The 22,375-nt window shown below is 38.9% G+C and overlaps 1 protein-coding gene across 17 annotated transcripts in view; it reads left to right on the top strand.

The window, feature by feature from the left end:
- Positions 1-22,375, top strand: part of Carf (calcium responsive transcription factor) — a 121,746-nt gene that overhangs the window by 74,602 nt on the left and 24,769 nt on the right. For all 17 annotated transcript variants that reach the window (XR_011371201.1, XR_011371209.1, XR_011371200.1 and 14 more), the window contains 6 exons: positions 1,333-1,522; positions 2,745-2,865; positions 10,619-10,762; positions 13,846-14,079; positions 17,210-17,372; positions 19,679-19,742. Coding sequence is in view for 11 of the 17 variants with exons in the window: in XM_070019241.1 (XP_069875342.1) it covers positions 1,333-1,522; positions 2,745-2,865; positions 10,619-10,762; positions 13,846-14,079; positions 17,210-17,372; positions 19,679-19,742 (916 nt within the window). In the remaining 6 variants the exon portion in view is untranslated. The remainder of the gene's footprint in view (positions 1-1,332; positions 1,523-2,744; positions 2,866-10,618; positions 10,763-13,845; positions 14,080-17,209; positions 17,373-19,678; positions 19,743-22,375) is intronic.

Raw genomic sequence — 22,375 nt, 5'->3', positions numbered from 1 at the left:
AAAAATGGGGCTGAAGAGTCAAGAAACACAAGAATGGACAACTGAGTACCTGTGCCGCACCTGTAATCCTAGCTATTTATTTTCTTTTTATTTTCTTCTTCTTTTTTTTTTTTTTTGGTCAGCTGTGGGGCTTGAACTCTGGGCCTAAGCGCTGTCCCTCAGCTCTTCAGCTCAAGGCTAGTGCTCTACCACTTGAGCTACAGCACCACTATCCTAGCTATTCAGAAGGCTGACATCTGGAGAATAGTGATTTGAAGGCAGCCTGTAAGAAAAGTTTGCTATGCTCTACTGCCAAATTAACTAGAAAGAGGTGGGTTGGAAGCATTGCTCAAGTGGTAGAGCTTCTGTCTAGCAAGTTAACAAGCACAACACCTGAATTCAAACTCCAATGTTAGAAAGAAAAGGAATAGAACCATTAAAGTTAAGGTAAATACATCTTAAATATTAATGTAATATGTATATTTAAACAACACATTTGTCTATAATCTAAGTACCTTCATTGTGAAAAGGAGAACCCTAGGTAGTTACTAAATTCTGTTGTGCCTATTAGGTAATTGAAATTAAACCAATTTCTATAAGGTAAAAGCAAACAACCATTTTTTTCTTAAGGATAGACAGGCATTTCTGTCAGGGAAGGATTTTCATAAAAAGAATATTAATATAATGAGTAAATTTTCTGCAACATTTTCATAGGAGATAACATTCACAATCACATTTGAAATTACAGAGTTTCAAATAGACTTATGGAATCATATCAACCTCAGTCTTTAGAAGCTCCATATAAACCAGTACTTTGTAGCTAGGTTTATGCTGATCTTGATTTGATCCAGGAATATAATTTTATTTTATATTTATTTATTTATTTAGCCAATCCTGGCTAACTCAGGGTTTCTTTTGCTGAGCTTCTTTTGCTCAAACCTTGCACTCTACCACTTGAGCCACAGTACCACTTCTGGCTTTTTCTGTTTATTTGGTACTGAGGAATCGAACCTGGAGCTTCATGCATGCTACACAAGCACTCAGCCACATACCCAGCCCTAGGAATAGAATTTTAATATCTGGAAGAAGTTACTCTATAAATTATTTCTCTCACATAAGGTTATGACATGTTGTGGTAATGAATTTGTTATTATATTCCCTCATCTATTTGATGATACTAGTTGAATTCAGAGGAGATCTATTGGTTGTATAGACCAGTGATCTAAGGAAATGAATGACATTCTCTTGTAAAAGCTGATAAATCTTTCACGTTTGATGATAGTTTCATTCAATTTATTGCGCAATGAAGCATATTTGCTTATGATTTTATTTTTTAATTACTATTTCATGCAGAAAATTGGTGATTCATACCGTGGCTACTGTGTCAGTGAGACTGAATTAGAAAGTATCCTAACATTTCACAAGCAGCAAACACAGAGTGTTTGGGGGACCCGCCAGTCTCCAAGCCCAGCCAAGCCTGCCACCCGCCTGATGTGGAAATCCCAGTATGTCCCATATGATGGAATCCCATTTGTCAATGCAGGTACTTCTAAAAAGAATTATTTTAAAAACAGCTATAGTTCATTATGAAAATGTAATTTTTAGTGAGATGATCATTTTTATTTTGGTAGGTTACAACTGAATGTTAATTAATGAAAATGCCTATTTAAGAAGAAAACTTACAAGAAAGATAAAAAATTACTTTGTTATAAAATTATTTTGTAATATATTAGTGAACAAATGCTTTATGTATTTTGCCTATAAATAAAAAATAAAAATATTGAAATTCCATACAGATCTATTTAATAATATGAAAGGGCAATTTTCTTATTTTAAATAAGCTTATACATTATGGCTCCTCCCCTCCAATCCAAATATTCTTTTCTTTTCTCTTAATTTGTCTTATAGGACAAATGTATTCCCATTTTGTGTATGTTATAATTGTGGGGATATTTTATAGACTTTATATACAGTTGGGGTTAATATATAGAATTCTAACATTAAAGTTGCCAAGTATCAGATATGTTGCATGCAGTATCCCAGACACTGGGTTAGTGTTTACTATGGCATTAGAAATTCAAGCAATCAGCCGGGCGCTGGTGGCTCACGCCTGTAATCCTAGCTACTCAGGAGGCTGAGATCTGAGGATCCCGGTTCAAAGCCAGCCCGGGCAGGAGAGACCGTGAGACTCCTATCTCAAATAAACCACCAGAAAACCGGAAGTGGTGCTGTAGCTCAAGTGGTAGAGCACTCGCCTTGAGCTGAAGAGCTGAGGGACAGCGCCCAGGCCCAGAGTTCAAGCCCCACGACCGACAAAAAAAAAAAAAAAAAAAAGAAATTCAAGCAATCCATTGAGATGTATTAGAGAACTAGTCAGACACTAACAAACCTAAAAATGAGTGGTTTATTTCCACACACGAGGGCATTAATGTAGCTGGAATATCATCTGGACCTCTGAGGTTAATAAGAAGTACTTAAGGTTGAGCATATAGTTTAGTAATATAGTACTTGCCCTATATTTAATCAGTAAATGTGTGATACTTGATAATTTTCTTACCATAGATGATCCGTTTGGTAAATTTTGCAACAAAGCTTTAAATTTATGTGTTTATACATCTTTAATTAGACATACTAATGTTTTCTTTCCCTAAACTTGTAAAATTAACAGTATAGTCTTTGACATTGCCAATACCTAGGTTTTTTAAAAATCTGCCTCAAGCAAACAGATACTTGAATTAATAGGAAAAATGGTTTTTGGTTCACAGGGAGTAGAGCTGTAGTAATGGAGTGTCAGTATGGGCCAAGGAGAAAAGGTTTCCAGTTAAAAAAAATTAGTGAGCAGGAAAACAGGTCTTGTCATCTCTACAAAGCCACTTGTCCAGCCAGGTAAACTTTATATTTGTTTTTCATTATTTCTGAATAACAAATATACTACTCTATTGTTTAAACAGTACAAAATATATAACACAATTCCAAGTTTTCTGGCTCTCTTCTTCCTTGTCTTTGTGTGTGTGTGTGTGTGTGTGTGTGTGTGTGTGTGTGTGTGTGTGTGTGTGTACGTGCGTGCATGCGTGTGTATGAGCATGCGTGCATGGGCACTAGTCCTAGGGCACTCAGGGCTTTTGCTCATGGCTCCAGTGTTCTACCACTTGAACCACTGCTGTACTTCCAGATTCTGGTAGTTAATTGGAGAAGAGTGTCATGGGCTGGCTTCTAAGGCACTCTTCAGATCTCAGCCTCCTGCGTAGCTAGGATTGAAGGCATGAGTCATTGGCACCTCACTTTAACTCTTTTTCAAATAGGTTTCATTATGCCTTTCATACATGAGTATAATGTATTTTGATCTTAATTTCTTTCTTTTTTCTTTCTTTCTTTTTTTTTGCAATTTTTTTTATTGTGATTAAGTGATTACATAAATTTCACAGCATTGTGAGATAGTGATACTTAGTTAAAGTCACAAACACATTCTAACCTTCATGGGCAAATTGTCTTTATCGTGTTCTATAAAGTTTATGAGTTCTAGAGCTTTAACAATACAGTTATTTCTTCTACTTCAAGTAATGTGTACATTTCTTTCCTTTTGCTTAGTGTCAGCTGTTCCCTCTTTCCCACTCATTCCCTCCCTCTCATTGCTGCCATTGAGTTGCTTAGCTCATTTTGATCAATGTTCAGTGCAGCTGATGGGTCCCACTGTTGTACGTTTTTCCCTGATTGCCTTTAGTTCTGTGTCCTCCTCCTGGTTTCCCTCCAGTATGCACATATATGCCATATATGTGATTAGCAGCATGGGGTTATTTAGTAGTGATTCGACCAGGTGAGTAGGGGTCCTTTGTTTCTCAAGTCTCAAGTTATATGACCTTATGTTTTGGATTTAACATCCACTTATCATGGAGATCAGGTGCCATTTGTCTCTTTGCTCTTGGCTTACCTCACTCAACATGATTCTTCTAGTTCCATCCATTTCCTTGCAAATGCCATTATTTTGTCCTTTCTAATGGCTGCATAATATTCCACAATTTTTGGATCCATTCATCTGTGGTAGGGCATCTGGGTTGTTTCCATATCCTGGCTATTGTGAACAGTGTGCTGCAATAACATGGAGGTACATGTGTCCTTGTATCCTGGTTCCTGTTGTTCAGGATAGATACCTAGGAGTGGTATTGCTGGATCATAGGGGAGGTCAATATTTAGCTTTCTGAGGACCCTCCAGACTGCTTTCCAAAGTGGTTGTATTTGTCTATATTCCCACCAGCAGTGCAATAGGTTCCTCTTTCTCCGCATCCCCTCTGGCATTTGTCGTTGGCTGAATTTAGTATGTGGGCCATTCTGACTGGGGTACAGTGGTATCTCAGGGTTGTCTTTATTTGCATTTCCTTTACAACCAGTAATGGTGAACATTTCCTCATGTGTTTCTTTGCCATTTTTATCTCTCCTTCTAAGAAGTCTCTCTTTAGTTCCCTTGCCCATATAGTAATTGGTTTGTTAGGTTTGGGAGTTCCCTGTATATACTGGATATTAACCCCTTGTCTGATATTATTGCTGGTAAATTTTTTTTTCCCAGTTAGTTGGCTGTCTTTCTAGTTTGGTTGCTATATCTTTAGCTGTGCAGAAACTTTTCAAGGTAGTCCCATTTATTGAGTCTTTCTCCAATTTGTTGTGACCCTGGAACTCTGTTCAGGAAGTTTTTGCCTGTGCCTATAAGTTCAAGTGTCTCTCCTACTTGGCCTGCAATAGTTTCAGAGTTTTAGGTTTGATGTGAAGGTCTTTAATCTATTTTGAGTTGATGTTAGTGCATGATGACAGGCTGGGATCCACTTTTAGTTTTCTGAATGTGGCTGCCCAGTTTTCCCAGCACCAATGTGCTTCTTCCACTGTATGTCTTTGGCTCCTTTGTCAAATATCAGCTGACCATAGGTGTGTAGCTTCATTTCCGGATCTTCTATTCTATTCCATTGGTCCTTGGTTCTGTCTTTGTGCCAGTACCAAGCTGTCTTTGTTATTATGGCTCTATAGTAGAGCTTGAAGTCCAGCATCAAGATCCCTCCCATGTTGTCTTTTTTTGCCTAGAATTGTTTTGGCTATTCTAAATCTTTTGTTTTTCTATTTGAATTTTTGGGCTGTTTTCTATATTTCAGTAATGAACGTCATTGGGATTTTAATGGGAATTGCATTGAACTTGTATATCAATTTTGGCAGTATGACCATTTTCACTATATGCCTATCAAGAACATGGAAGGTCTTTCCATTTCCTGGTGTCCTCTTATAATTTTTCCATAAGTTTTTGTAGTTTTCATTAAATAGTTCTTTTTACACCTTTGGTTAGGTTAATTCCTAAATATTTTATTTTTTTTGAGGTTATTGTAAATGGATTGTTTCCTTGATTTCCCTTTCTGCTTGTACATTATTGTTGTACAGAAAAGCAACTGATTTTTGTGGGTTGATTTTGTATCCTGCTACTTTGCCAAAGTAGTTTATAAGTTCTAAGAGTTTGGGGGTGGATTTTGTGGGATCATGGAGATATAGTGTAATGTCATCTGCAAAAAGGGATAGTTTAACTTCTTCCTTCCCTATGTGGATCCCTTTAATGTCTTTTTCTTGTCGTATTGCTCTAGCAAGAATTCCAGAAGTATATTGAAGAGGAGTGGTTAGAGTGGGCATCCTTTCCCCATTAAGTATAATATTGGCTATTGGTCTGTTATATGTGGCTTTTATTGTTTTAAGGAATGTTCCTTCTACTGCTATTTCCTCCAGAGCTTTTAACGTGTATGAGTGTTGTATCTTTTTTTTGGGTCCGGTTGTGGGGCCTGAACTCTGGGCCTGGGCACTGTCCCTCAGCTCTTCAGCTCAAGGCTAGCGCTCTACCACTTGAGCCACAGCGCCACTTCCAGCTTTTTTCTTTTTGCTTATGTGGTGCTGAGGAATCGAACCCAGGGCCTCAGGCATGCAAGGCAAGCGTTGTACCACTGAGCCACCTTCCCAGCCTGAATGTTGTATCTTATCAAAAGCCTTTTCTGTATCAATGGAGATAATCATGTGGTTCTTGACCTTGGATTTGTTGATATGATGGATTACATTTATTGACTTAATGTATGTTAAACCATCCCTGCATCTCTGGGATGAAGCCTACTTGGTTTAATGTATGATTTTTTTTTTGGCGGGGGGGGGGGAGGGGGGGTCCGGTCGTGGGGCCTGAACTCTGGGCCTGGGCGCTGTCCCTCAGCTCTTCAGCTCAAGCTAGCACTCTACCACTTGATCCACTTCCGGCTTTTTTCTCTTTGCTTATGTGGTGCTGAGGAATTGAACCCAGGGCCTCATGCATGCAAGGCAAGCGCTCTACCACTGAGCCACCTTCCCAGCCCAATGGATGATTTTTTTGATATGTTTCTGAATTATGTTGGCTAGAATTTTGTTAAGGATCTTTGCATCTGTGTTCATCAAGGAGATTGGTCTGTAGTTCTCTTTTTTTTGTTGGGTCTTTGCCTGGTTTGGGGATGAGTGTGATATTGGCATTGTAGAATGAGTTTGGGATAGCTCCCTCTGTTTCTATTTCTTGAAGAGTCTGAGGAGTATGGATATTAGTTTCTCTTTAAAGGTCTTACAGAATTCCCTAGTGAATCCATCTGGTCCTGGGCCTTTCCTTGTTGGAAGACTTTTGATTGCTTCTTCTATCTCATTGTAAGATATTGGCTTATTTAATTGATTTATTTCTTCTTGGGTCAGTTTGGGAAACTTTTATTTCTCTAAAAATTCATCCATATCTGCTAGGTTTTCTTTCTTTAGTGAGTATGGTTTCTGGAAATTGTTCTTTATAATTGTTTGGATGTATTGAGTATTTGGTGTAATTTTTCCCATGGCATCCCTGATCTTATTAATTTGGGTTTCCTCTCTTCTCTTTTCAGTTAAACTTGCCAAAGGTCCATCAATTTTATTAATTTTTTTCAAAAAAAAAACAGCTTTTTGTTTTATTAATTTTATTTATAGTTTTATTAGTCCTTATCTCATTGATTTCAGCTCTTAATTTGGTAATCTGGCTTCATCTAGTAATTTTAGGTTCAATTTTTTTCATGCTTTTCTAGCAGTTTTAATTGCAACATGAGCTTATTTACTAGGTCTGTCTCTATTTTCTTGATGTGTTCACTGAGACCGATAAGTTTGCCCCTCAGGATTGCTTTTGCCAGGTCCCACAGGTTTCTATGTGATATGTATTCATTTTCATTGAATTGTAGGAACTTTTTAATTTCTTCTTTAATTTCTTCTGTTACCCAGGTATTGCTCATAAGTGTGCTATTCAGTTTCCATGTATTTGAGTAATTTTTACAGCATGCTTTGTTATTGAGAACTAGCTTGATTCCACTGTGGTTGGATAGGATACAGGGGATTATGTCAGTCCCTTGTATTTGCTTAAATTCCTTGTATGAACTATGGTATGGTCTATTTTGGAGAAAGTTCCATGAGCTGCTGAGAAGAATGTGTACTCTGTCGTTTTAGGATGGAAAACTAGGGAAATGTCAATTAGATCCGCTTGAAATACAGCCTCACTTAACTTGGTGGCTTCCTTGCCAATTTTCTGGTTGGTTGACCTGTCGTTTGGTGAGAGTGGGGTATTAAAGTCTAGTATTATCGTATTTGTATCTATTTTATTCTGTAAGTTTAAGAGTATTTGCTTCACGTATTTGGGTGCATCAGTATTTGGGCAGTATAAGTTGCTAATAATGGTAATATCCTCTTCTTGGATTGTTCCCTGTACTGTAGTATCCCTGTAGTATCCTTCTTTGTCTTTTTTGGGGGTTGGTCATGGGGCTTGAACTCTGGGCCTGGGCACTGTCCCTCAGTTCTTCAGCTCAAGTCAATCACTCTACCTCTTGAGCCACAGTGCCACTTCCAGTTTTCTGAGTGGTTTATTGGAGATAAGAGTCTCAGGGACTTCCTTTTTTTTTTTTTGGGTCCAGACGTGGGGCCTGAACTCTGGGCCTGGGAGCTGTCCCTCAGCTCTTCAGCTCAAGGCTAGCGCTCTACCACTTGAGCCACAATGCCACTTCCAGCTTTTTTTCTTTTTGCTTATGTGGTGCTGGGGAATTGAACCCAGGGCCTCAGGCAAGCACTTTACTACTGAGCCACCTTCCCAGCCCATCTCAGGGACTTTCTTGCCCGGGCTAGCTTTCAACTGTGATCCTCAGATCGCAGCCTCCTGAGTAACTAGTTAGGATTATAGGCATGAGCCACCTGCACCCGGCCTTCTTTGTCTTTTTTGTATTGATTTTATGAAAAGTTTATTTAGTCAGATATCAGGATGGCAACTCTTGCTTTCTTGCTGGGAGCATTTGTCTGGTAGATCTTTCTCCAATCCTTCACTCTGAGTTTGTTTTTATTTTTTTGGTCCGGTCGTGGGGCCTGAACTCTGGGCCTGGGCGCTGTCCCTCAGCTCTTCAGCTCAAGGCTAGCGCTCTACCATTGAGCCACAGCGCCACTTCCGGCTTTTTTCTTTTTGCTTATGTGGTGCTGAGGAATCGAACCCAGGGCCTCATGCATGCAAGGCAAGCGCTCTACCACTGAGCCACCTTCCCAGCCCTGAATCTATTTTTGCATGCATCCCCTGTTTGAAATTCTGCATCTCTTTTGATATTTCATTTCTGTGTTCTTTAAATTTCTGATCTATTTCTCATTTTAATTCTTGAGTCATTGCCTCCAGCATCTCTTGGATGTAGCATTCCTACTGCATTCCTATTCCTGCTTTGCTTCCACTTGGGCTCTCCCTTGAGTTGCTGCTGTCTTTGGGGAGTAGCTTGCTGTTTTGGGTGTTGAGAAATCTTGTAATTTTCTCTGATTTTTGCCTGGGGATTCAGGGATTATTAGAGATGAATCTGAAACTCTGACTGTTTTGGTATAGGTGACTGTCTTTGCTTGGTTCTGGGTTGGTTCCAGGATCAATTGATGAAGCTTGCTCTCAGCCCTGGGTTGGCCTGGAGAATCTGTACCTGGTCTCAATTCTGTTGGGGTAGAGGCCAACCTCCAGCTGCTAGTCTGACCCACTGTAGGGCTGTCTACTGGAGATCACTGGCAGTTCCTGCCTCTAGCCAAGGACTGAGCAGCCTAGACTGCTCCTGCTTACTCCTACAGGTGCTCTTGGCAAGATCGGGTATGTTGGATGTACTCTCCCAGTTGCTGGAGTCTGCTATGAGTTCCTGACTATAATCAGGTGTTGGCAGCCTGAGCTGTCCAATCCCAGGCTTGGGATATACAGGTCAGGTTCTGGTGGGGTTTAGGCTTCTGATTCTCCTGTCCTGGACACACAAGGCTTTTGCTGTCATGGGCACGATTCCCAGGGGGTGTGGTTCCCTGCTCCCCCCCCCCCCCCACCTCTGCTGAGGCATGTGCTCAGCTTCTGACTTCAATTGGGACTCAGTTGTGCAGCTCAGGCACCCGATCCCCAGGCCTGGCCCTGCCTTCTGATCCTCTGCCTGGGGCACGCCAGTTGGACCTGTGCTGCTGGGTATCCCACCTGGGGTGCACAGCCTGGAGTACACAGTTTGGATTTCTTCCACTGCTGGCTGCTATGGCCCAAAAGTACTGTTCCCGGTTTGGGCGTTTAAGCTCCCTCCCAGGGGCACTCTTCATCAGGCCTGGCAGGGTGGATGTGCTCCACCGGCTGGTGGGGCGCTTGCACAGTTCCCAGTTTTAGTGGGACCTGTAGTCCAAGTGTTGGGGCAGGAGTCTGGGTCAAGCTCTGTGGGTGACCACTAGCACTGGTCTCCCTTGGGGAAGGGGTACACTGCCCTCCGTGGGGTACTCACCCTAGAACTAGTTGGGAACTCTTCCAGCTGTGCTGTGGCAAATCCCTGTTTCTGTGATGCCTGTCGCTGGTTGCCACTGCACTCTGCGTTCAGTTGAGATGCTTGTGGTCCTGGGCTGTGTAGTGGCTGCTCCTCTGGGTCAGTGTTTCTCCCCTGCCTCTGTTGATGCTGCCTGGGTCGGCACCACGGGGGGTGGGGGGGCGGGGAGGAGGAGGATGCACTGGCTGCCGGCAGTGGAGTAGGGGAGGGGTCTTCACACCGTTCTGAGCTTCAAGGTTTCTGTCTCTGTTTGCGCTATCCAGGTCAGCACCAGCACCTTGGGAGTCTTCTCACTGGTGTTCTGTGGGTAGACCCCTGTAGTTCTGGAGTTCCTTTCGAGGGGCTATGGGGCCACGTGGCTTTGGTGGGATGGAGCAATGCCATCCGCCAGTGAGGGATCTTTGTCTTTATTTCTTTTTGATTTTTTTTTTGGAGACAGGGTCTCACTATGTAGCTCAAGCTGGACTTAAACTCACAGTCTTCCTGCCTCTGCCTCTTGAGTGCTAGGATTATAGCTAAACTCTTTGTTTGTTTGTTTTTTTGGGTCGGTCATGGGGCCTGAACTCTGGGCCTGGGCGCTGTCCCTCAGCTCTTCAGCTCAAGGCTAGTGCTCTACCACTTGAGCCACAGCGCCACTTCCAGCTTTTTTCTTTTTGCTTATGTGGTGCTGAGGAATTGAACCCAGGGTCTCAGACATGCAAGGCAAGTGCTCTACCACTGAGCCACTTTCCCAGCCCTATAGCTAAACTCTTGATTAGTAAGTTCTATCATAATGTGATGAAACAATTTCTCCTATATCTTCTATACAGGATTTACATTAAGAAGGTACAGAAGTTTCCTGAATATAGAGTATCTACAGATCCCAAAATTGACAAGAAAATAATTAGAATGGAACAGGAGAAAGCCTTCAACATGCTAAAGAAGAACTTGGTAGATGCTGGTGGCGTTCTTAGGTATGACATTTATACAATTATTTTACTTCCTAATTATCTTCCTTTATAAGAATTCTTTTTAAAGAGAAATTCTAATTATTTTTTCTAATTATTTTATTTATTTTTTGGGGGGGGTCCGGTTGTGGGGCCTGAACTCTGGGCCTGGGCGCTGTCCCTCAGCTTTTCAGCTCAAGGCTAGTACTCTACCATTTGAGCCACAGTGCCACTTCCGGCTTTTTTCTTTTTGCTTTTGTGTGCTGAAGAATCGAACCCAGGGCCTCAGGCATGCAAGGCAAACACTCTACCACTGAGCCAACTTCTCAGCCCCTTCTAATTATTTTATTAAGAAATGCTTTTATGGCTAGAGCTGTGGTTCAATTGGTAGGGTGCCAGACAGTGAGTGAAAGCATCAGATACATCAGTTCAAATCCCAGTCTTGGACCAAAGAAATGCTTTTATAAAGTAGATATCGCAGTACTATTTATTTGCCATTGTATAATTTATTGCATCTATTAGCCAAACATTGTAGATAATTCATCCTAGTGTTAGCATCTGCCTGAATTATACCTTACTATATACTATATACAACAGAAAATTTGGTATATTTGTGTTTTGTCCCCAAAATGAAAAATACATATTTAGCAGTACATTTCATTTTACTTTTAGTATTTTATTTAAGATATTTAGGAACACAATTTGTTCCTAACTTTTGTTTGTATGATTTTTTTTCCCACCTATCTTTGACTACTATTAGCTAAAAATGAATCCTGGGCCTTAAATAAAATCCCATTTCATGTTTCATGTTTAAATAGAAACAAACATTAGCTTTTTTCCTTATTCTTTATATATATGCCCAGGTGAAGAATTTATTATGATATAATGAAGTTGAATAGAAGGGAAATAGTTTTGTGTAATCGTGTGTGTGCATGAGTGGGTGTGGGTGTAGGTGTGTAGGTGTACGTGTGCGCGCATGTGTGCGCCAGTCCTGGGCCTGGGTGCTGTCCTTGAGCTCTTTTGCTTAAGACTAGCACTCTACTTCTTTGAGCCACAGCTCCACTTCCAGTTTTCTGGTAGATAATTGGAGATTAAGTGTCATAGCCAGAAACCAGGATTAAGGCTCACACCTTAATCCTTGCTACTCAGGAGGCTGAGATATCATGAGGATCGTGGTTCAAAGCCAGCCTGGGCAGAAAAGTCCATGAGACTCTTATCTCCAAGAAACCACCAGAAAACCAGAAGTGGTTTTGTGGCTCAAGTGGTAGAGTACTCACCTTGAGCTAAAGAGCTGAAGGACAGCGTCCAGACCCAGAATTCAAGCCTCACAACCAACAACAAAAAAAAAAAGTCACAGACTTTCCTGCCTGGCTGGCTTTGAACCATGATCCTTAGATCTTAGCCCCCCCAGTATCTAGGATTATAAGCATGAGCCACCAGCATCAAGCCTCCCTGAACTTTTTTACTTAAGGCAAATTCTCTACTACTTGTGCCACAGCTCCACCTCAGTGGTTAATTGAAGATAAGTTTATCATGGACTTCCCGGTGGGGGCTGGCTTGGAACTGCAATTCTCTAGTCTCAGCCTCCTGAGTGCTGAGATTTCAGGCGGGAACCACCACTGCCCAGCAGCTTTGTGTAACCTTTAATAAAAAACATTCAGATGTCTGAGGAAATTGAATCAATAATTATATCCTTAAAACTTGGAAAACATTGTTTATAATTTTTAAGTAGGCTCATTTTGTTTGATATTAATCATTGTAAAAAGTTTCTATAAATATATCAAAGCAGTATTCTAGGAGTAACTCTGATGAAGATGCACTGTACACATAAATTGATATGTTTAATCGAAACCCCTTTATACAACTACTTGAAGAAAACATATATATACACATGCATGTATATATAATTTATATATATATGCTTTAAAAATAGCCTACCAGGGCTGGGAAGGTAGCTCAGTGGTAGAGTGCATGCCTTGCAAGCACTCTTATCAAGCATTGTTGCCTCCTCCTTTGTTTCCCCTTCTCATCCCTTCCCATTCCCCCCTCTCCCCCTAGGATTTGTTTTTTGTTGTTAATTCTTTTGTTCTTTGGGCCAGTAGGAGCTAGGAATGATATAGAGGCAACATGTTGAGTTCTTGTTAAGGAGATTCTTCCAAATAACTCAACTCTTTTTTTCTTACTGAGATTTGAACTTACATCCTTAATCTTACTAGTCAGATGCTGTGCCACTTGAGCCATACTCCTAACCCAAAAACTCAATCTTGATAGGCTCTGAATTATAATGTACTATAGTAATAAGGTGACAGGTACCTCACAGAAATGTAATGTGGGACACATGTTTGCTGAATGGGAAGTATGCAATGCAAAAGTGATGACTTACAAGTTGACTATTTTAAGGTAAAATTTAATTAATATGAAATTTAAAATGCCATTCTCATATATGCTTACATCTCTGCATCCCCCTCAACATTAGGGCCAGTGAAAGTGAATGAATGAAGACTTAAAAAAAGGGGCTGGGAAGGTGGCTCAGTGGTAGAGCGTTTGCCTTGCATGCATGAGGCCCTGGGTTCGATTCCTCAGCACCACGTAAGCAAAAAGAAAAAAGCCAGAAGTGGCGTTGTGGCTCAAGTGGTAGAGCGCTAGCCTTGAGCTGAAGAGCTGAGGGACCAGTGCCCAGGCCCAGAGTTCAGGCCCCACGACCGGACCCAAAAAAAAAAAAAAAGAAAAGAAAAGAAAAAGAAAAAGCCAGAAATGGCTCTGTGGCTCAAGTGGTAGAGTGCTAGCCTTGAGCTGAGGAGCTGAAGGACAGCGCCCAGGCCCAGAGTTCAAGCCCCACAACTAGCAAAAAAATAAATAATAAATAAACATGGCCCAATGATTAATCTTTTAAAAAAAAGATTTAAAAAGATTTGTATTTAATTGGTATGAAGTCAGTCTTAGAAAGGTTAACCAGAGGGTATTTTAAGTTTTATTCAATTTTTCAAAGAATATTCCTTCTTTTGATGAATTATAACTTAAGTGCCCCTTATGATTCCTGCCTCTATGTAATAATAATGAATAATTTCAGCATTTAAACTGTAATCCTTTAAAATATTTTTTCTTATTAGGTGGTATGTACAGTTACCTACACAGCAAGCTCATCAGTATCATGAATTAGAGACTCCTTGCCTCCCTTTATCACCCTCCCCCTTTCCTGTGGCTTCTATCGAGGAAGAGGAAGCTGCACTTAGAGATGAGAATTGTGCATTACCTTCACGTCTTCATCCTCAGGTTGCACAAAAGATTCAAGAGCTGGTGTCACAGGGAGTAGAACAAGTATATGCAGTAAGGAAACAGCTACGGTATAGTAAAAGAAAGCTTTTTTCTGCATTTTTCATCTTTATGCTTTGGTTTATTTAACACACTTAACATTGTAGATACTTTCTAGAATGTATGCTATCAGAGGAAAAGGAACATAGTTTATATCAAAATAATCTTTATTTATGAACTGATCATTTTCAGCAGATGCCCTAGTTTACCTATAATGTGATTTATTATGACTCTGATTACTCATGTGAGACATTATATTTTTGACCAGTTAGACTATTCCTAAGTGATATATGAATTTAATTATATAATAAATACTTTGAGAGAAAAAAATTTCTCAAGAACCAAAAAATTTAAAATCTAAGCCAAGCCGGCACCAGTGGCTCACGCCTGTAATCCTAAGCTACTCAGGAGGCTGAGATCTGAGGATTGAGGTTCAAAACCAGCCCAGGCAGGAAAGTCTGTGAGACTCTTATCTCCAGTAAACCACTAGAAAACCAGAAGTGGCACTGTGGCTCCAGCGGTAGAGCGCTTGCCTTGAGCTGAAGAGCTCAGGCAAGCCCAGAGTTCAAGCCCCACAACCAACCAAAAAAAAAATCTAAGCCGAAATATGTATCTCAGACTATTTGGAATACAATTAAATTTTGTTACAAGGTGGCGCAGTGGTAGAGCGCTTGCCTTTTATGCATGAGGCCCTGGGTTCGATTCCTCAGCACCACATAAGCAAAAAGGAAAAGCCGGAAGTGGTGCTGTGGCTCAAGTGGTAGAGCGCTAGCCTTGAGCTGAAGAGCTGAGGGACAGCGCCCAGGCCCAGAGTTCAGGCTCCACGACCAGACAAAAAAAAAAAAAAAAAAACAAGATGAAATAGTGAAAATATTTACTATAATAATGTATTATTAGAAATATTTAAATGAATTGTTATCTCGAGTATCAGTAGTTAGACCAGAGTAGTACAAATGTAATCTTATCAGAAAAAAATATTTGTTGTAATAAAATTCATAGTTAAAATTATTTATTATGCTTATTATATATTAGAGATTATAATATATGATATGTATATATTATATACATATTACACATATATAATACATAGTACATAATACATAACAATATAATGTATTTATATGTAATATTATATATTATTATAATATATTATATTATGTATTATATAAATAATATATATTATAATATATATTATATATGATTATATTATATATTATAGAATTATAATTTAACATTAAGTTTAAATTTAAAATAATAAAATTTCAAATAATAAATAATTTAAAATAATTTTTTACACACATAATCTTAGTCTTAAGCAGCTCTACAAAGTGAGTATGTTTATACTCAGTCTACATATGAGAAAATGGAAATACAAAGTAGTTGAATAATAGGCTTCAAAGGCAGAGTCAGAACTGAAATTTAAGCCTAATTCTGTAGGTTATGCAAATTATCTTAGTTTCTGATATTAATCATGCTCCTTCTAGTTATTTTGATCTATTTTTAAAATTGTTTTGGAGAACCTGAGTTTGAACTCAGGACTTTTCAATTAGGCACTCAGTCTACCATTTGAGCATGCCCCCAGGCTTTTGTCTTTAGTTATTTTTTTGAATAGGGTCTTGTGGTTTTCTCTGGGGCAAGCCTTGGACTGTGATTCTCCTACCTACACCCCCTATGAGCTGATATAACAGGTATGCATCATCACAAGTAGCTTCTGTGTTAAGATGGGATCTCTGTAACTTTCTGCCTGGGTTGGCCTTGAATAATGATCCTCCTAATCTCCACCTCCTAAGTAACTGGAATTACAGCATGAATCATTCCATTGGGACTCTTACTATTTATTGTGTAGCATAATCTAAACAGCAAAGTTAACACTTTCTAAAATCATTTCTCATTTAATACATGACATCTATTTAACAGCTCAATTAGTCTTTTTATTTTATTTCCATTGGGATGTCTTTAGAAAAAGCCAAAATTTGGTAAAACCATTCATTGTTTACTATACCTAGGACAATATACTGACTTTAAACTACTTGAAATGAGATTTATTAAGGACAGAGGAATAATACAACTCTAATTTATTATTATTTCTTGTTGTTGTTTTTGTTCATGGGGCTTGAACTCAGGGCCCAAGTGCTATCCCTGAGCTTTTTTACTAGCATTCTACCACTTTGAGGATTAACTGGGGATTAACTGGAGATAAGAATCTCACTGTCGGGGCTGGGAAGGTGGCTCAGTGGTAGAGCACTTGCCTTGCAAGCATGAGGCCCTGGGTTCAATTCCTCAGCACCACATAAGCAAAAATAACAAACCCAGAAGTGGCCCTGTGGCTCAAGTGGTAGAGTGCTAGCCTTGAGCTGAAGAGCTGAGGGACAGCACCCAGGCCCAGAGTTCAGGCCCCACGACTGTACCCAAAAAAAAAAAAAAAAAAAAATCTCACTGTCTTCAAACCACAATCCTCAGATCTCAACCTCTGGAATAGCTAGGGTTACTGGTATGAGCCACCAACATCTGGCTCAATTCTGCAATTTGGTTCATTGAGTATAATATACAAAACATATATTTGTTAAACTTAGTTATTCCCTTGATACATTTATTTGTATATGACTATATAGCAATGCTGTCTTTCTTTCTTCTCGTCTATTTGAGCATATCAAACTGCTGCTAGATACAGTACCACATGATGCTTTGGCGTATAATTTGGGTATAGGCTCAATCTCAATTTCTTACTAGGTAGAATTATCATGTTGGGCAAATTATGTAACTTCTGAAGTATTCTGTTTTCTCATCTGTAAAATGGGAATGATAATTGTAACTTTGTCACAGAGCGTAGTAAAATTTCAGGGAAATACTTAGCAGTTCTGTACTATGTTTGACAAACATGATACCTAAACTGAGAAGTGAGCCCTTTAAATTCATAAAATGAATTCATAAAATTCATAAAAATGAAAAGGTCACTGTAATGTGCTTTAGCCTTTTAACCAATGAAAATACAATATTTCTTTATTTAACTTGTGTGAATTCTGACTTAATACATGGAAAAAAATTAAAGTGGGAAACATAAAATACTTATTCTTATAGACCTGTATAATACTTTATAGATGTTTATTATAAAGTATAATTACTACATTACTTATATTTTATTCTATTTTATATTTTTCACAGAAAATTTGTAGAAAGAGAACTGTTCAAACCTGATGAGGTACCCGAAAGACATAACTTATCATTTTTTCCAACTGTAAATGATATAAAAAATCATATCCATGAGGTACAGAAATCCCTGAGAACTGGAGATATGGTATATAACTCAGAGATTATTCCAGCAACGGTATGATTACAACTATAGTTCTTTATTTTATTAGGGACTATTTTATTGGAGACTCTTTATTAGCTTCTTTATTTGACCTGATAGAGATGTCTACCACTAGACTATCTAAATAGCTGAAAAAAATAGAACTGGGGTGTGACTCAAGTTGTAGAGTGTTTGCCTAACAAGTGGGAAGCCCTGAATTCAATCTCTAGTACCACCAATATGACAATCAAAAATGTAAATGCTAGACCTCTTATATGATAACTTGACTAATTTTTTATTACATTTACAAGAAGAAACAGTGGATTTCCAATCTGAAAATAACAACAATACTAATCTTCACTTTTAAATCAGTATTTTTTTTTGCAGAATTATTTCTTATGGCTAAGCAGTCATTTATTCAGTGTATACTGAGTATATAGCCCTCCTGTAAAAAATACATGAGCAAGGTTGAATTGTTCCAACTTGAATTCAGGAGGTGATGCTGTTGTATCCTTATGCCATATGTGGGTATCAGCTGTACCTCACACTTTGATATTATAGTTTTTCCTATATATAGCTTATTCTGATGAAATTTTACTACTGCTACCCAGAAATCACTAATTACAATTCAGGCAGGTAGTGATTGTGGCATGAAAATCTGAGCAGCAATACCCTTTGTTCTCCTAACTTCATTCAAATTCAATACTAGAATAGATTCTTGGCTTTATGAAAGGTAGAACTTCTATTTCTTTCTATATAACTATCTAACTTTTATAGCATTCAGATCCCTCATTATAGTAAAAGTCAAGGAAATTCTTGAAGTGTTCAGTACTGTGTTTGAATCTAGAAATATTTGTAAAATATAGCCTCCTAATCTTATCCAGAATTCAAGAAATAAAGCAGATTTGGTTAGAATTGATTATTACCACCTACACTTCCTATGCATATTCTTGGTAGATGAATTCAAGAACCTAATATATTTGGATAGTGAGGTATACTTGTGGTATGAGAATGTAAACTAAAGAGTAATTACAGAATAAAGCACAAATATAGTCTGAAAAGTGAAGTAAGCCAGAGCCAAAGAAACGCAGACTGCATAGTTTCCCTCATTTGTGGTAACTAGAATGTGCCTGTAAATCTATAAGTACACACACTAAATGATTAAAAAATATATATATGTATACGTGTGTGTGCACGCGCACACACACACACACACACACACACACACACACACACACACACACACACACACACACACACACACACACACACACACACACACACACACACACACACACACACACACACACACACACTGGGACATGATAAATTACATAGGACTCTAGATATTCACATACTGAGGCCAAAGGGAGGATATGCATAAGAGTGGTTGACAAAGGCTCAATAGCTATGTGCATATCATATAAGTAATATTTTATGAAATGAACTTCAAGAAAAGGAATCGACGTTTTTCAGTTGCCATTGTTGCTGTTTTTGTTTTCTTTTTCTTTTTCTTTTTTTTTGGGGGAGGTCCAGTTGTGGGGTCTGAACTCTAGGCCTGGGCGCTGTCCCTCAGCTCTTCAGCTCAAGGCTAGCGCTCTACCACTTGAGCCACAGCGCCACTTCCGGCTTTTTTCTTTTGTTTTCTTTTTCTTTTGTCTTGTTTGTTAGTTTGTTTTGGGAAGGTAAGGGGAGCACAGAAAAGGTAGAACAAGGGTTGAAGGAATACAACAGCAGTACTCACTAGGCACTATATGGATGCATCTTGTGGTTGGGGACAGAAGGGAAAAACTGGGAGAGAGCAAGGAAAGGAGAGACATGGTTCAAAAAGAATTGTACTCATAGCTAGGTGTTGGTGGCTCACACCTGTAATCCTAGCTACTCAGGAGGCTGAGATCTGAGGATCGCGGTTCAAAACCAGCTCGGGCAGGAAAGTCTGTGAGACTCTTTATCTCCAATTAACCACTAGAAAATCTGAAGTGGCGCTGTGGCTCTAGCGGTAGAGCGCTCCCCTTGAACTGAAGAGCGCAGGGACAGCGCCCAAGCCCAGAGTTCAAGCCCCACGACCGACCAAAAAAAAAAAAGAATTGTACTCATAACCTGATTCAAGTAACTATAACCCCTCTGTATATCAACTCTACAATAACAACAAATAAATAAAAATAAAATAGAATCATATGTTGATGTTTTAAGATTTCTTTCCCTTCTAAATATTGTTTCTCTTAAGCTGTGGCTTATATTTTAACTTTGTTTATGGTACCATTTTACATAAAGAACTTTTTATTTTTATATAAAAATTTTTCTGTGTAACTTTTTTATTGAAATAAATATTCTCATTTCAGCTTCAGTGGACAACAGATGGTGAGAATATTCTCAGAGAAACTGTGACAGTTACATTTGCAGAAGGTGGGTTATCTTGAATATTTGTATAGTATTAAATCAAAAACATTAAAACTTGAAGGAACTTAAGATACTATCTTATCTAATCAAATTTTACAGATAACAGGCTAGAGTTGGTGGTTGATACCTATAATCCTTGCTAATTGGAATGGAGAGGTGGGAGGACTGCTGTCTAAAGAGCTGACCTGTAGCAAAAGTAGAAGACCCAATCTGAAAAATAAACCGAAAACACAAAAGGGCTAGGGAGGCCTCACTCATTACCTATCAATGAATGTATTGAGTTCAATTCTCCATACCACCAAAAAATGTTTTATTGCTTCAGCCTTTTTGCTTAGTTGTTTCTCAGAAAGGGCCTTGTACTTTTGCCAGGGCTGGCCATGGACCTTGATCCTCGTTGCTATCTTATAGCTGAATTGTAGTCCAAAGCCACCACACCTAGCTTGTTTGTTGAGATAGACTCTCATTAACTTTTTGTCCAGCCCATCTGGCCTAGAATGTCACAATGTTTCTGTCTCACCTCTCAAGTAGCTAGGGTTACAGGTATAAGTCACCATGCTTCCCTCCTATACCCCCATCCCATACTTTTTTCCCTCTTCCTTTTCCTTTCCTTTCTTCTCTCCCTCTATTCCTTTCCTTCCTTTTTTGTAAGTACCAGAGTTTGAACTTAACACTTAACACTTTTTTTTTCTAATCCTAGAATTTGAACTTAGGGCTTCACATTTATTCAGCCTGCTTGTTTGTTCTGGTAGCACTCTACTAGTTCTATCCTTTGGTTATTTTGGAGAAAGAATTTTGTGGACTTTGCTACCTGTGCTGGGTTTAAGCCAACAATCCTCCAAGTTTAGTCACCTAAGTAGCCAGGATTACAAGTGTGAGCCCCACACCCAGGCCCCAGGTCTCACACTTGATAGGTCTGTACTCTGTCACTTTTGCCACCCTGCTACCCCTTTTTACATTGGTTATTTTTGAGATAGGTTCTCTTTTCATGCCTGGGGGACCTATTTGTAATTTTCTACATACTTGAGATGACAGGAGTGTACCACTATGTCCAGCCATTGTACTTCCTCCATTACTGGGATGACAAGACATGTGCCATTGCCTTATATGAAACCTTTCAAACATTTTGCCCCAGCTGACCTCAAACCATGATCCTGATCCTTAGATCTCTGCCTCCTAGGTAGCTAGGAGTCCAAGCGTGAGATATTGTGCCTGATTCTAGGCGCTTGCTTTCTCTCTCTCTCTCTCTCTATATATATATATTATATATATAACATATATATATATAACTTTTTAGTATATATACACATATATGTGTGTATATATATATGTATATATATGTGTATGTATATATATATGGAGGGGGCAGTTGTGGGCTTGAACTCAGGGCCTGGGCTCTGTCCTTGAGCTTTTTTGTTCAAGGCTAGTGCCATAGCACCACTTCCAGTTTTCTGGGTGTTAATTAGAGATAAGACTCTCACAGACTTTCCTGCCCAAGCTGGCTTTGAACTGTAATCTTCAGATTTCAGCCTCCAGAGTAGCTTATATAACAGGCATGAGCTACTGGCGCCTTGCTTTAAAAATATATTTTATAAGTAAGGAAACCATGACCCAAAAAGGCAAAGAGCAGCTAGAAAATTACAGCTATTAAAGCATCTCCTATTTTAAAATTTCATGCTTCTTTATGACTAAAATTTCGAGAATGGATATTAATATACTCAACTAGAGGGCTGGCTGATTCTGGTAGTGATAGCCTTAAGATACCTTGATTTGGGAACTGTTTTTGTCCATTTTGTATGGCTTGTATTTTTTTTTTTTTTTTTTTGGTCCGGTCGTGGGGCCTGAACTCTGGGCCTGGGCGCTGTCCCTCAGCTCTTCAGCTCAAGGCTAGCGTTCTACCACTTGAGCCACAGCGCCACCTCCGGCTTTTTTCTTTTTGCTTATGTGGTGCTGAGGAATCGAACCAAGGGCCTCAGGCATGCAAGGCAAGCACTCTACCACTGAGCCACCTTCCCAGCCCTATTCTATTGTCTATCAGCATTCCAGACATATTACAGATATTTTGCTTTTATTCTCGCCTATGGAAATGTCTTTTCTCTTCTACATGGCAAACTCTTTTTATTACCCAAGTAATAATTTCTGGTTTTAAGTTGTTTCTATTGCAGCGCTGGAGATCAAACCCAGGATTTTTTGCATGTTAGGCAAATGCTCTACCATTGAGCTACATTCATAGCACTTAAGTGATCTTTTAACCTCACCCCTTACTAATAAGAGAACTACTCATTCTTTTCTATTTGCCCCTGCATTCAACATGGTAGTTTATTGTTTACCTTTCTGTATCTTTGAATATTATTTGAGCTCTTAATAGGCAAGTATTGTATTTTATTCAAACTAATTAGTACCTAGAAAAATGCCTGTTAAAAAGTTAACTTCTCAATAAATGCTTTAGAATTAGTGAATAAGTATATATTATATGGTATTTTGGTATTTCACTTATTAACCTATAAGTATCTTTATCAATACAATAGCTTTCAAATTCTTAGAATGAGTTCTTCTATACATATTTAAATCATTATACTCAGTGCTGGGCATATGATAGAATTGACAATAAAGAAATGATATTTGAAAATGTCACTCTGAAG

The sequence above is a fragment of the Dipodomys merriami genome, unplaced genomic scaffold (genome assembly GCF_024711535.1).
Source record: "Dipodomys merriami isolate MVZ:Mamm:240054 unplaced genomic scaffold, mDipMer1.0.p SCAF_1, whole genome shotgun sequence".
Classification (NCBI taxonomy): domain Eukaryota; kingdom Metazoa; phylum Chordata; class Mammalia; order Rodentia; family Heteromyidae; genus Dipodomys; species Dipodomys merriami.
Note: the sequence above shows the minus strand (reverse complement) of the source record. Positions and strands in the feature narration are given on the sequence as shown.